At 45.2% G+C, this 14,655-nt stretch overlaps 1 protein-coding gene across 2 annotated transcripts in view; it reads left to right on the plus strand.

Moving 5' to 3' along the window:
• Positions 1-787: 787 nt before the first annotated feature.
• The window catches only part of LOC125726695 (dihydropyridine-sensitive L-type skeletal muscle calcium channel subunit alpha-1-like), a 30,506-nt gene continuing 16,638 nt past the window's right edge, over positions 788-14,655 (plus strand). For both annotated transcript variants that reach the window (XM_049003080.1, XM_049003081.1), the window contains exons 1-16: positions 788-1,167; positions 3,253-3,358; positions 7,657-7,796; positions 8,009-8,142; positions 8,389-8,541; positions 8,878-9,083; positions 9,444-9,547; positions 9,638-9,783; positions 10,956-11,034; positions 11,152-11,312; positions 11,501-11,726; positions 12,146-12,353; positions 12,754-12,874; positions 13,543-13,657; positions 13,805-13,904; positions 14,028-14,097. In XM_049003080.1, coding sequence (XP_048859037.1) covers positions 980-1,167; positions 3,253-3,358; positions 7,657-7,796; positions 8,009-8,142; positions 8,389-8,541; positions 8,878-9,083; positions 9,444-9,547; positions 9,638-9,783; positions 10,956-11,034; positions 11,152-11,312; positions 11,501-11,726; positions 12,146-12,353; positions 12,754-12,874; positions 13,543-13,657; positions 13,805-13,904; positions 14,028-14,097 — 2,257 coding nt within the window. In that variant the 5' untranslated portion in view covers positions 788-979. The remainder of the gene's footprint in view (positions 1,168-3,252; positions 3,359-7,656; positions 7,797-8,008; positions 8,143-8,388; positions 8,542-8,877; positions 9,084-9,443; positions 9,548-9,637; positions 9,784-10,955; positions 11,035-11,151; positions 11,313-11,500; positions 11,727-12,145; positions 12,354-12,753; positions 12,875-13,542; positions 13,658-13,804; positions 13,905-14,027; positions 14,098-14,655) is intronic.

The following is a 14,655-nucleotide window of genomic DNA, read 5'->3' on the forward strand; positions in this document are numbered from 1 at the left end:
ATGGACAGCAGCGCTATTTAATGAATGTTATTGACTCATTCAGTACAGTACAGCTTTTTCAAATGCTTTTCAAAATACAGTACTGTACAAATTAAATTACTTAACTGTGTATAATTCACATATGCTATAATACAGTGCAGTACTGTACAAATTAAATTACTTAACTGTGTATAATTCACATATGCTATAATACAGTACAGTACTGTACATAAAATATAACATGATATTTTCCCTGCTGCACCTTGTCGGCTTGTTTTTGGCAGTTTGTCATAAACTTTGATGAGTCTATATTTGGAACTGAGAGGAAACGACTCTCCTTTTCCTGTCATGTTTTCTGTGTGTAGCATTAGCCTCAGGTAGCTGTAGCCAGAAGCAGGTGGGTCACCGCAAGGCAAAGGAGACTAAAGCCACAATGTGGCCAAATGATGGACACGGCATTTTTCTTTGGTACAGGATGCTGGAGTTGCTCAGTCTGCTCAGATTTTGCATTTGTCTCCATGTTGCAGATGCACCTTCCATTTGCCTTTCACCCTCACCATTCAGGTAACCCCTTCTCAGGTAACCCCTTCAATGTGGAGATGGAATTTCGGGGGATGTAAAGGTGGAGATGACAGCTGCATGTCTCCTCTCCTGTTCCTCAGACCTCCATATCCCACTCTTGCCTACTGCCCCCCTACCTCCCTCGCCTACCCCAAGGAAGGACAGCTGCCCAGTCTATATTTAATCCTTGCTGGGGCTGGCAGCTCCTCCCACTCGCCAGTGACGGGGCTTTTCTCTGTGTGTGGGGCACTCCTACCCAGGAAGCCCAACTCTGAGAAGAGGGTAGGAGCGGGAGGAGAACAGCAGTGGCAGAACGAGGAGCTGTGGCCCACCAGGACCAGGCTGAACACAGGGAGACCCGCCAGCGCCGCCCTGGTGGAATACAGTGTGGGGAGGTCATCTCTATTGTTCCTTTGGCTTGAAACACACACTGGTCAACATGGAAGGCAATAAAGAGGTACCTCTGACCTCCTACCTTCTGGATGAGGAGGAACTGAAGAGGAAGCAGCGGGAGAAACTAAAGAAGCTGCAGGCCACAGGAGGAAACCCCCGGCCACCCCGCTCCCTCTTCTGCCTGACACTGAAGAACCGCTTTCGCAGGAAGTGCATCAGCATTGTGGAGTGGAAGTATCCTTTCCTGGGCCTGAGACACACACACACACACACACACACACACACACACACACACACACACAGAAGCCAGCCATAGGCCCTTCGCCAGTAACTGTATGGCAGAAGCAGACTGAGCATATTGGAGGGAGACCATTGCTTTGCCTCTGGCTCTTGTATCTGAGCCCTCAGCTTGGCTCAGCAGGGGGCCCATATACTGTAGCTCAGTAACACGAGTTATAGAGTGCAGATAGGATTAGGCCAGATGCAATGTAATGTCACATGCACCAAATAGCACTTATAGCACATGGGCGGAAAAGCTCCTCAAGATCCAAGCTTAGGGCCGTCATTAAGTTCTTAATAAACATGGAAAAAAGAACATAAATATTTTCAATAGATATGAAAATGAAATTTCAGGAAAATTGTGTGATGTTGTGAGGCACAGCTGCTCCACAGCCATTTCTGTTTGAAGGAATCTTACAGGAGCAACACAACAGGGAGAGAGATGACAATCGAGAATCAGTCTATTTGCAACACTATAAATAGATGTTCTTCAAGGGACCATCCATTTGGCAGTAACGTAATAGACCACTTGTTTGATGGTTCATCCTTCTGCAGGCACGTCTATAATCTGAAAATTCTGCCAAGGTATCTAATGGACATTTTAAGGTCTTTGTTGCTCTCTGTAGCCAGGCAATCAATTACTAAGCCGTAAGCCCTTTACTTTTTGCGGTTAGACTGCTTATCTGTGGATTAAAGCTACGCTATTCCAGGGCGCTGGTGAAATTGCCGTGGGTAAAGCCCTTTAACTCAGTGATAAGTGGCTGACCTGACTGCTTTCCATTTTCGTTGTGGAATGAACTGCCCAAAAATACTACTGCGCAGTTGGCAGTCTGTATAGTAATCCCCTATGACATTTCTGCTGCTCAATTACTTTTAATCCAGTTGGGTGATATGTTGTTTTTGTGTGATTTCAGTTTGTACCTATATTACTGACCTATTAACACATGACCAAATGATTTCAAGCCAGACCAGTTATGCTGGTGTTTTTGCAAAAATTGTTCTCTATCAAAGTTGTTGCTTGTTCTCCGATGGCACATTTTACATGTTTTCAGAGCCTTCAAGAAATATCTCTGTATTGACCAAAAGAAGAGTGCCCCCACGACCCCTATTGTTCTTTAAATAGAATTTTTGGGTGTTAGGTTGCTTTTAAGTGAGGTACTTGAGCAAGACAGAGAAAACTAGGATACTGATTCTCTAGATTACATGGAAGCTGTTTACAGAAAATACATTTTTGGATATAGGGTAATGGAAATGGTTTGATTGTATTAAGAAGGTCTGCAGCTGTTCTCCAGTGTCACCGCCTAGAATCAGACACTGAGCTGAGCTGGCAGGATTCTTACAGAGGGCCCTCTAGTGGCGGACATGTGCTTACGCTCAGGGTGAGGCAGGTGGGAGATTGATGATGTGTTTGGGGTGTCACGTTACAAGCAGGCTGCAGGAGTCAGAGCTGAGTGCTTATTTTCAGAGAACCATCATGGCTGAGTCCAATATGGCACACTGGACTCGTTTTAGGCAAAAGAGGAGGGTTTCCATTGGCCAAGAGCCTGGGTGAGAGGTGGACAGTACGTCAGACTGTGCTGCTGTACCTTTAAGACCCTTAATGCACTAAAGGAGAGAATGAATGACATTTGGTGCAGATTAGTACCTGGAGGCGAAGAATGAGTTGCACGTCAACAGCTGTGTCCACAAGATCAATTTATATACCACTTACCATGGACATTGACTTTGTTGGGATGTATGACTATTAATAGACTTGCTGGTATCACGGTCAGAGCAAAGCAGACACCACAACCGCCTGAGCCAAGATACGGCTTAACGCTTCACCTAGTTACTACTAGTGTCAGTCACAGGGAATACTGTCAAATATTGGAAGTAACATGACAGAAGTACATTGGAAACACATTTGGAATATTACTACAATAGAAGATAGAGCTATATTGGCTATAAAAGTTGTTTTTTATTTAAACCTTCAAATCCTGGCTTTAATACGATGATGACGTGTACACTGTGCCTACACCTTTTCCTGAGCCCAGCCCCCAGGCCCTTTGAGATCATTATCCTGCTGGCCATCTTTGCCAACTGCATTGCGCTGGCTGTGTTCTCGCCCATGCCCGAGGAAGACACCAACAGCAGCAACGCCAACCTCGTGAGTCACCGCTGCGGACCCGCACGGCTGGCTTAGCCTAGGGGTGCATCTGCTTTACGTGGGACAGTCTGCATCCAGGTCATACACTTTATTGGGATCAGGTGTCGATGGCTTAACTTAGCTTGGCTTCATGTGCTACATGTGCTACATTTAGCATAGCTCAGATATGCATCATCCATTGTCTACTTTAAGGCACAGCAGGTGGTGTGGTGGTTAAGGAGATTCAGCAGTATCTGTCTACTGGGAAATGAGCAACATCCTTTTGAATTTAACCTATAATAAGTATTCAGACCCCTCTAATCCGCAAGCACAAGAAGGCTTACCGCATCTGAACTATAGGCCGTCTTTTGGTAATGATATTTGGCAACAATATTATTTAAAATTTATCATTACAAAAAAACATAATCCCTGAAATGTTGAAATCAGTATTTGGAATTGAAAATCAACCGATTGTGGTTCCTGGCCGGTTGATGGGTGCATCTCTAGATATAAAGGTTACATTATTTCGACTTGTTTGACTGAGCCTGTCGAAGAGGCCTCCACTTTTATGCATTTATAAAGGTGGACACTTTCATGTGACGTAGCCTGCAGATGGACCAGTAATCTCCAGTCACTGCACTCAATCACTGCACCACCTGCTGGCTGTAACATGGTTATAGGTTACTGAAGAGTGTCAGTCACAGGGAATACTGTCAGATATTGGAAGTAACATGACAGAAGTACATTGGAAAAACACATTTAGAATTTTACTACAAAAGGACATAGAGCTATATTGCTATAAAAAGTTTGTATTATTATTATTATTATTATTTTTATTATTATTATTGGAGTAGTTCAAATTATATCACAGACAAAAGGTGGTTGGTACACTGTCCAAGGCTTTGAAAACATACTACAGCGGCACTAGTGCTACGCACGAGCACCTGAAAACACACAGGAACTATTCTGGTCGATGGACCAGCAGAGCAGGCAAAACCACCCTAAGTATTGTCTATTCATGTTTATTAAATTACCATTAGGACAGAGAGCTTTTTTTTATATCTTTAGTCCTTGTGGCTGCTAAGCTCACTCATTATTCAGGCCATAAAGTTGTTTGCTTGCTACCGAAGAATCTCCATTGAAAAAGTGAAGCAGACACTGGGCAGCCGAAAGCCGGCTTTGTGAATTGTCAGCATGCAGATCGCAGGGATGTCTGCTGGCTGTCGCTATGTTATCACCCAACAGTGCCGGCCATTAGCATGCTTCCTTTAGTCAGCAGTGCTGGTGGGCCTTGTGATGGAGGACACTGGATACCACTGCCCATTGTACTGGATTATCTGGATGGTCTTAAGGGATCGTGCTAGAGCATAGTTTACAGTGTCACAGGGACAGAGTGTTAGCTTTCCAGTTATCTGCCAATGAGGCAAATGAGGCAAAGTGTCTATGCCACCATGTCACCAAAGCAAAGGTGTGACTTGTGGTCGTTGATGAGTTGTGCAGCTCAGGGAGCGACTCTTGTAGTGCCAGTGCAAGTAACTGGTGCTTTACAATTAAAGGTGCTGTACTCATCCAGCCAGCAGTAGTTCACTATGCATGGACTGCAGATTGAGCAAGCAGGCTAAATTAATAATATAATGATGTCATGCTTGCAGTTTGGTGAGTGAACTCTGATCTGTTGCAAATTATCCATCTTCTAATCACTTATCCTGGTTAGGTCTGCATAAGGGCTTAGGGCCTATTTCAAGCAGCACAGGGCAAGCAGCCTGGGTACAGCCTGCACAAGATGCCAGTCCATCACTGGGCAACTTAGAGACAATCATTAACTTACCTGCATGTCTTTGGGCTGTGAGCATAAACTTGAGTGAGCAAACTCCACATACGCCGAAATGAAAAGGAATTCCAACACCCAATGCTGCGGGGGCGAGACGACAGTGTTACCCAACAAATCACTGTGCTATAAAATAGCATTGTGCTATAAATCTGCAGTGTCTCTGCTATTTGATGATCTGGCTTAGTCTTCAGCTCCCATTGGACAATCCGAAGGTTTCAAAAAGGATTTTACGTATTTCACATAGTGCATCTCTGCTTGACCCACTAATAGATCTACCTTTTTGGGTTCAAATTAATCTCTTACTAATCCAACTGTATAAAAATCCATTTTAAACCAGCCAATAAGGTCTTATGATTTTGGTTACGTTGTTACCTGTTTGCAAACTTGATGGAAAACCAGTGGATTTTATCAGCATTGATTGTTATGCAGTGGTCTGCCTGAACAGAAAAGCTAATGCAGCACAGCTACGATTTCTCTCCTGCAGCAGTCGGCCAGTTCCATTGCTGAAATCAGTGGGGAACATTTTACTTACAACTAATGGGTACAAATAATGTTATAGTACAAATAATGGTACAAATAATGTAGTAGTACACTCTATTTAATGCATGAATTAACTAGTAACTAATTGTTAGTTATGTACTGATCCCATTCATGATTAATCGGTTATGATGGTTCATGTATTTTAAGCAGGAACTACATTAATTCATGATTTATTCTTGAGTAGTAACCGAGTAACTAAGTTACTTGTGCCCCCTTAAACAAGTGTTACCGACAATTGTCTTATAATATTATCATGTTTGTTCTTTTGTGGGGGCGAACATGTCCCAGTTTCTCCATCACTGTATGTTTAGGCGCCAGGCCTCTGTCCCCCATTCTGAAACGGAACCCCCCCGCCCCCCCTCAATGGGCTTTGGCCCTGGCCTCCTGGCTTTCTGCAATTTAAAGCTTTATATTTAGCATTTAGCTCATGGATCCAGTCCCTGTGACAAAGGCTGCATGGTGCACGATCAGCGTGACGTTTAAAGAGACACACTGAGCCCTCACTGAACTCACAAGATTACTGCACTTTTTATTTTTTGTATTCCTGTTAACAGGGAAACGTTCATTCCTCTCTTTGATTCATTACTCTCACTAAGCAGTCATGATGGATATAGCAATGGCTTCCGGCCTCTTAAGTTTTGCCAGTGTGAGCGGCACCGGATCTCACTCTCGGCAGACTTGCACTGCAGGCAGATCAGAGTGTCTTTATGCCCGTGGTGGACTGATATCCTGTCCCTAGTGTCCCGTCTCATCCTCTGTGATTCTTGTAACAGTCCTCATAACTCTGCTTAGAACTGGTGACTGTAGGAAAACAAATGAATGTTGGCACTAGATTTGCGACAGGCTGCTCTTCACCTTGTAACGACGGGGTGCCAAAACTTTAGGTTATTTAAAAAAACATTATAGTAAATAAACAGATGATCAAGATCCATGGCAAAATTCTCCGGGTCAGATTAATGCTGTGATGGACCTGCATCAGCAGAACTCCTCACGTGCGGAAATGCTAATGGCCCATTCTCCTCTCGCGGCTTGTTGGTGTTTGTAACAGAAGTTTTATAAGTCATATAAGTTTCATATAAGTCATCCTGCGTATATTTTAGAGGTGACATTAAGTAGGACTCATAGGCTGGGCTGGAGACTTGGCGAATGAGTAATGAGCCTGAGTCAGGGGCTGAAAATAACAGGGTGACCAATGAAACCACTTACTCAGATAGAAAAACGACACAGACCCGCCATGTCAGCCGACTCAGTGACGCTGTTACACTCTCACCACAGGGTCTGCAGCATGGTCTTTGGTCTGACAACTGCCGTATGCAAAGAAGAAAATCAGAGCAGTTATCAAAATCAGTACAAGGAGTAAAGCCATACTTGGATCTTTGTGTCACCTGACTCCGCCCACACTCCCCCCCGTTTAATACAGCTGTCGCCTTGGGGCACAGCCTGCCCTCGCCCCCCCCTACCGAGAGTAAGTCTCTCACACACTGATCAAGTCTGCTGGCAACGTGAAAACAAACCAGAGACAAAACAGTCCTCAAAACACCGGGGTGATTCAAGCACTGATGTTGTTATGAAGGGAAGCCACTGGTTGGGGCCAACTGGTGGCATTTTATTTCCAGTATATCACATTTACGTTACATTTATGAACGCCCAGCTACAAGTGTAAGCAGGACTGAAGCAGGAGCTATGCAACAACTTCTGAGAAAGCCAGAACCTATTCAAGGAGCAGAAATGTGAAACATTCAGGGAACGTAAAGGGGCATCAAGCTAGCAGAGGAGTTCCTGGAACAGACGGGCCTCAGACATTTCTTGATTAATTAGTATTACATGCTTTCCTCATAAGACTGGTTCGATCTTTTTGACCATTACTTTTCTTTGATTTGAATATGTGGCCTCTGTGAGCTGAGATTCAGCACTTGTAATGTGATGAACCTGCTTCTTGCATTTTTAGGAGAGCCTGGAATACGTCTTCCTGTTCCTATTTACAGTAGAGTGCTTCCTCAAGATAATATCCTATGGTTTCCTCTTTCATGATGGGGCCTATTTGCGGAATTGTTGGAACATATTGGACTTTGTCATCGTCTTCATGGGGTAAGGTGAACCCAACAGGAGGTGGAACCCTAACCCTAACCCTAACCCTGCAGTGCACCTACATTTATGATACACTTGGAAAGTTTCCAGTGTAACTCACTGTCTGGTATTGAGTGCTGTGATGTCATATGACCCAATGATCTGTGAATGGTGGCATGTTGGTTTCTACTGATGTCACTTTGTGATGTTTCTCCGTTTTCCACCATCTACAGGCTTTTCACCCTTGTAGTGGACACTATAAACACAATTTCTGGAGTCCCAGCAGAGAAGGGAGGGGGCTTTGACTTGAAGGCGCTGAGAGCTTTTCGAGTCTTGCGGCCTTTACGCCTCGCCACTGGTGTCCCCAGTAAGATCCCTTCCCTGAGTCCACCAAACCATTTTTTTCCTTTTGTCTCTACCCTTCTCAGTTTAATGTAATCTCTGAATGTATTTTTGAGCTTTCGCTTGCTTGGTGTTTGGTAATTAACTGGTCATCAACAAAATGATAGTTAAGGAGTGTAGGGAAATGGTACATATAGGGATAAGTGTGCATAGGAGGCTTGGCGTTGGCCGTATGAGCAATGTTAGTAAATGTCTCACTGTCGTACCCCAGGCCTGCAGGTGGTGATGAACTCCCTCTTCAAATCCATGCTACCTCTCATGCACATCGCCCTGCTGGTATTCTTCATGGTGACCCTCTATGCCATCGTGGGTTTGGAACTGTTCAAATGCAAGATGCATAAGACCTGCTACTACATTGGCACAGGTCAGTGGGCTGGGGGTGACGGAGCAGGACAAGTCAGTGAACAGAGGGGCTTCTTGCTCAGGTTGCTAGGGTGATGGGTACCACTGGATGTCAGTCTGCATCTTCATTGCCGATAGTGCCGTCCTTAGCTCACAATGGCTCCTGATGTCCAAGCAGTAGCCAGATTCCATAACTTGGCCCTTGACTTCCCTAGCCACTCTTTGTCCATTTTCCGTAACCCAATTGGATCCAAGGTTCCTATGGCAGAAAACATGTGGAATAAAGTAACAGACATGCTTGGCATCCGTCTGTCCGTCTTAGGTTTAGAAATAACTTGCTGCTCTCTTTCTCTGTCAGATATTATCGCCACACTGGACAATGAGAGGCCATCGCCCTGTGCACAGGCTGGCGAAGGGCGTCGTTGCACCATCAATGGGTCAGAGTGTCACTCAGGCTGGCCTGGCCCAAACTATGGCATCACCCACTTTGACAACCTGGGCTTTGCCATGCTGACCGTCTTCCAGTGCATCACCATGGAAGGCTGGACTGACGTGCTCTACTGGGTATGTAGCAGCCTGCACACCTTTCAGACCAGCACACCCTGTCACCGTCCTGTTCCTGGATCTCGTGACTTCAGTAACTAGCCCCATCAGTATTTTTCCTCCACAAATGATTCTTTCTTTTTATCTTCGTATGTTCCCTTGACATGCTTAAGCCCACAGCCTCTTTCAGATACTGTATCCTGCAGCTCACCTAACAAGCTGTCTGCATGGGCCTCCTTAACCCTAGTCCTAACCCCTGACCCTGACCCTAACCCTGACCCTGACCCTAACCCTAACCCTGACCCTAACCCTGATCCTACAATTCATTCACTAGTAGGACAAAATCAGATTACTAACCAGTTATCTTCTTGTGTCCCACAGGTGAACGATGCCATAGGTCCGGAGTGGCCCTGGCTTTATTTTGTCAGCCTCATCCTCTTGGGCTCCTTCTTTATCCTCAACCTGATTCTTGGTGTGCTCAGTGGGTCAGTGACTTCTGCTGACTAGAGGCCGTATTTAGGTGCCACTCCTGTTTTACTGGGTATCCTATTCACTGTCTCCCTCGTCTATCCCAGAGAGTTCACGAAAGAACGAGAAAAGGCCAAGTCACGGGGTGAATTCCAGAAGCTCCGCGAGACGCAGCAGTTCGATGAAGACCTGAAGGGCTATATGGACTGGATTACCCAGGCTGAGATCATGGACACCGACCAGGAGGGACAAGGTACATCACTAAAATGTAGTGACAGGGCCAGTGATTACATCAGCATTATCTATTCACAGTGAACTAATATATTTGCATTTCATAGTCACATGATAATATTTGTCATCACAGGGCTATCTCACGGCTCATCTGCATCTGAGCATCATTGAATTTCTGCTGTGTTTCACAGTGCATCTGTGCCGCTATCTCTATGAAATTCTGCCATTTGTCATGGTGCATCTGCATCGATGTGTCTATGACATTCTGCAGTGTGTCATGATGGTACAAAGAAGGAGGAGAGGGATGTGATGGAGAGAGAGGGGAGGGTGAGTGAGGGATGTGACAGAGAGGGTAGTGTGAGTGAGGGATGTGACAGAGAGGGTAGTGTGAGTGAGGGATGTGACAGAGAGGGTAGTGTGAGTGAGGGATGTGATGGAGAGAGACTGGAGTGTAAGTGAGGGATGTGATGGAGAGAGAGCAGAGTGTGAGTGAGGGATGTGACAGAGGGAGGGGAGCATGAATGAGGGATGTGACAGAGGGAGGGGAGTGCGAGTGAGGGATGTGATGAAGCGAGAGGGGAGTGTGAGTGAGGGATGTGATGAAGCGGGAGTGTGAGTGAGGGATGTGACAGAGAGGGTAGTGTGAGTGAGGGATGTGACAGAGAGGGCAGTGTGAGTGAGGAATGTGATGGAGAGAGAGCGGAGTGTGAGTGAGGGATGTGACAGAGGGAGGGGAGCGTGAATGAGGGATGTGACAGAGGGAGGGGAGTGCGAGTGAGGGATGTGATGAAGCGGGAGGGGAGTGTGAGTGAGAGATGTGACAGAGGGAGGGGAGTGTGAGTGAGGGATGTGACAGAGGGAGGGGAGTGTGAGTGAGGGATGTGACAGAGGGAGGGGAGTATGAGTGAGGGATGTGACAGAGGGAGGGGAGTGTGAGAGTGGAGACGGCAGGGAGTTGGAGCAATATTTTATTTTCTTTGAACAAATGAGAGTAAAATCTTTAAATGAGATTTCCTGCCATGAATCAGTTTATTTTACATTCTTGAAGCCTCAAGTGAACCCGGAACATATAGTAACAAAAAAAGAACATTACATTGGCACAATTAATTCACAAAATAATAATGTCAGAAGTTCACACACAAAATCTTTTTGATGTAGTAAAAATGACTCCATTTGTTTGTTTTTTTTTGCCAGGACTTCTGCCAAAGGAGGGCGGCTCAGACACGGAAAGTCTGTATGAAATGGAGGGCCGGAATCGTTTGCTTTATTACTAGTGAGTATTCCAGCAGAGTCACCTGGAATCTATCACTGACAAACAACAGGAGCTGACAGAAGCCAAAGCAGCTGCCCGGATTCCCTGAGCTGCTTCTTTGCTTTCCTCTCACTGCAGCCATCGCTCGCGTCACTGGAACCGTTTCTTCCGGCGGAAGTGTCGCTCCTGGGTGAAATCCCGCGTCTTCCACTGGCTGGTGGTCCTGCTGGTGCTCCTCAACACCTTGGTCATTGCCACTGAACACCACCACCAGCCTGAGTCACTTACCACTGTACAAGGTACTGGAGCCTAAAGAGATCTTTTGTTTAGCCACTGTAACCTTGCTGTCTTGATTGTTGTCTGTTAGTTTGTTTTCTTTGTCAACTTGTTTGCATTTCTGTTACGGTGCAGCTCATTTGTGGCTATTGGTACATAACTATCTATAGCAGCCCTGCACTGATTTTCACTTCCTATTCTGGGATCACAGAGACGGCCAACAAGGTGCTGCTGTCGCTGTTTGCCGTCGAGATGTTCCTGAAGATGTATGCTTTGGGACTTCCTGCCTACTTTGTGTCGCTCTTCAACCGCTTCGACTGCTTCGTGGTGTCCGTGGGCATCTTGGAGCTGCTGCTGGTGCGGATGGATATCATGACACCCCTGAGCATCTCGGTGCTGCGTTGCTTCCGCCTGCTTCGCCTCTTCAAGGTCACAAAGTAAGCTGAGCGCCAACGGCTTCGTGGCACTGAAAAATAGGGAGCATTCTGGGAACCGAAAATTCAGGCTTCGTTGCTGGTCAGCATCACTAGAGGATATGTGAGCAATTAAGAAGGCTGTGTGGGGTAATTCCTGTGAATTTGTTTTTTATGCTAACTAAGGACATGTACAGTAACACTGTTTAGATGAAGAATTTTTCTTAGGAAGAAATTAATATAATTCAGGCCATAAAGGACAATGGGCATTAATTAAATCAGTAAAATAACTCTTCTGAAAACGTTAAATATCTACCTCCAGGCAATATTTAGTGTTTTTATAATGTCAAACTCCTGTTACTTTCCTAGCTACTGATAAACCTTCAGTGATTCTGTAACTTTCCTGCTCAGCTTGGGCCATGAACCTTTCTGCCTCTCTTCAGGTACTGGAAGTCCATTAGCAACCTGGTAGCCTCGCTGCTTAATTCGGTGCGCTCCATCGCCTCGCTGCTCTTGCTCCTCTTCCTCTTCATCGTTATCTTCTCCCTGCTGGGCATGCAGGTGTTTGGGGGCAAGTTCAACTTCCCCGAGTATCAGGTTCGGCGCAGCAACTTTGACAGTTTCCCCCAGGCACTCATCACAGTTTTCCAGGTATGAGAATGATCACCTTTCATCAATACCAAGAAAACAAAGATTTCTGCCTGAGAAATTTATTAGGAAAACTGATGTAAACTATTTTTTTCTTTAAAAAATGTAGAATAAGGTCAGGTAACAGTAGAACAAAATAAAAGCACATTCCAAACAGCAAAAAAGTTCAGGTTTAAATCAATTCTAGCCCATTATTTTACCAGTCCAGAGAATATTCTTGTGCTTTGATCCCTGCCTTTAAAATGTATGGTTTAACTAACACTATTTTTTTATTTAAAGCAGAAAAACAGTCATAATTGACCTACAAAATAATGAAAGGAATCGTGGGGCTCTTAAAAGAAGGCAGGATGTGAGGCCGCACTTCTCTTTCCCCAACCCTAACCCTAACCCCAACCCTATGTAGGTCCTCACTGGGGAGGACTGGGATGCTGTCATGTATGATGGGATCCGGGCCCACGGCGGGCCTGACTTCCCCGGGATACTGGCCAGCATCTACTTCGTCATCCTCTATATCGTCGGCAACTGTATCCCTGACAACCAAGTCGACGGGGCACAGGAACAAGCTGATATTTTTTCCTTTAATGTTATTGTTAGTTCAAGAGTGCTACTGTTAATGTGTTCCCATAACAGTTTGCGATTGATTTTATGGTTGTTGTGTGGAAGTGATTAGGCATGGAGACATGGCGGTCAGAGCTGTTGCTTCAAAACTTTGGGCAAAAGGGTTCAGCTTTCCTCCAGGTACTCCAGTTTCCACTGCAGTCCAAAAACATGCTGAGGTGGACTGGAGTTGCCAGATTGTCTGTGGGTATTTTTGCTGTAATGGGTTGGTGCCCAGTCCTTGCGCCCATGACTCCTGCGACCTTGCACTCGACAAATGTGTACAGAAAGTAGATGGGGAATAATACTGTCGTTGTTGGTGCGAGAATATCCATGTTAGTTTTGTTAACATGCGTTCCTGTAACTTGTGAGTGTTTGTGATGCTTTTTTGAGATATTTTTGGCAAGATTTTTTGTCAAGACTATTAGCATTAGCTTCCTTCAAACTTACAAATTGCAGATGTATCAGCAGTCAAATGCATTTAATTAATAGATACATTTCTGAGTTACAACGTTAGAGAAGTGAACAGGTTCCATGCAGGTGTCCTGACAGCTCCGCCTCCTGACCTGTGATTCCCTTGACGGCAGTCGCGCAGTCATCCTTCTGAATGTGTTCCTGGCCATTGCTGTGGACAACCTGGCCGAGGCAGAGAGTCTCACTTCGGCCCAGAAGGAGAAGGCAGAGGAGAAGAAACGGCAGAAGCTGGTCCGGTGAGTGGAGCTTGAAGAGGCCCAAGATTTACACTCTGCGGAATCTACTGGGTTTGCACTGCTAAGATGAAGGCAGACCAGCCATCAAATGCACAGAATATAATGTCGTGAAGCAGCTAAATGATAATGCAAGTTTCTCCGTGGCAGAGGCAATGTTCCACAGAAGACTGACGAGGACAGGGCCCTGATGGTGAAGAAGCTGGCTGAGCAGAGGGCCAAAGCTGAAGGGATGCCCACCACAGCCAAGGTCAGCCCCGTGCCCCGAGGGTCAAAGATGCCGCGGCAGTCACGTCATTTTATAAAAATATTAAAGGTAAAACAAAGAACCTCCCAGTAACACCTAATGATTTAGTACATGTGTTCATTTCAGCTGAAAGTGGATGAGTTTGAATCAAATGTCAAAGAGATCAAGGATCCTTTTCCGCCAGCTGATTTTCCAGGTACCTTAGCTGTTCTCCTTGTGAGACGCTATGCATCGCTTATACCTCAGCACTGATGAATTCTCTAATCTGATTGGTTAATTGAGTGTTGTTTAATTTCCTGCAACTGCATGCCCAGTGTCAACCAGCCGAATCACAGTAGAAATCTTTAATTCTAACTAGGGCTGTGCGATATGACCAAACTCTCATTTCCTGATATAAATCATGTCATATCCCAATAACGATGTATATCATGGCTGCACCTGGCATTTTTGGATTTTTATAAGTTCACCCATAATACAGCTGAATACCAAGAAGCGCATGAAATTAAATTAATAAAATAATGGCTGCATACGTATTATATGTTCATTGTCTGTATGTTGCCTGTCTAATTTAAGAGATACTGTCTGGCAGAACACAAATTCCTGTGTGACTTAACATACTTGCCAAATTTGATTTCATCAAATTTGATTCTGATTTAAGTTACGTTGCCTCCGCTGCCATGCATTTGACAATGTACTGTATAATGAACGGCCTGCAGTGCATTAACCTGCTTGTACCACAATTACTACATCTTTG

The sequence above is a fragment of the Brienomyrus brachyistius genome, unplaced genomic scaffold (genome assembly GCF_023856365.1).
Source record: "Brienomyrus brachyistius isolate T26 unplaced genomic scaffold, BBRACH_0.4 scaffold74, whole genome shotgun sequence".
NCBI classification, from domain to species: domain Eukaryota; kingdom Metazoa; phylum Chordata; class Actinopteri; order Osteoglossiformes; family Mormyridae; genus Brienomyrus; species Brienomyrus brachyistius.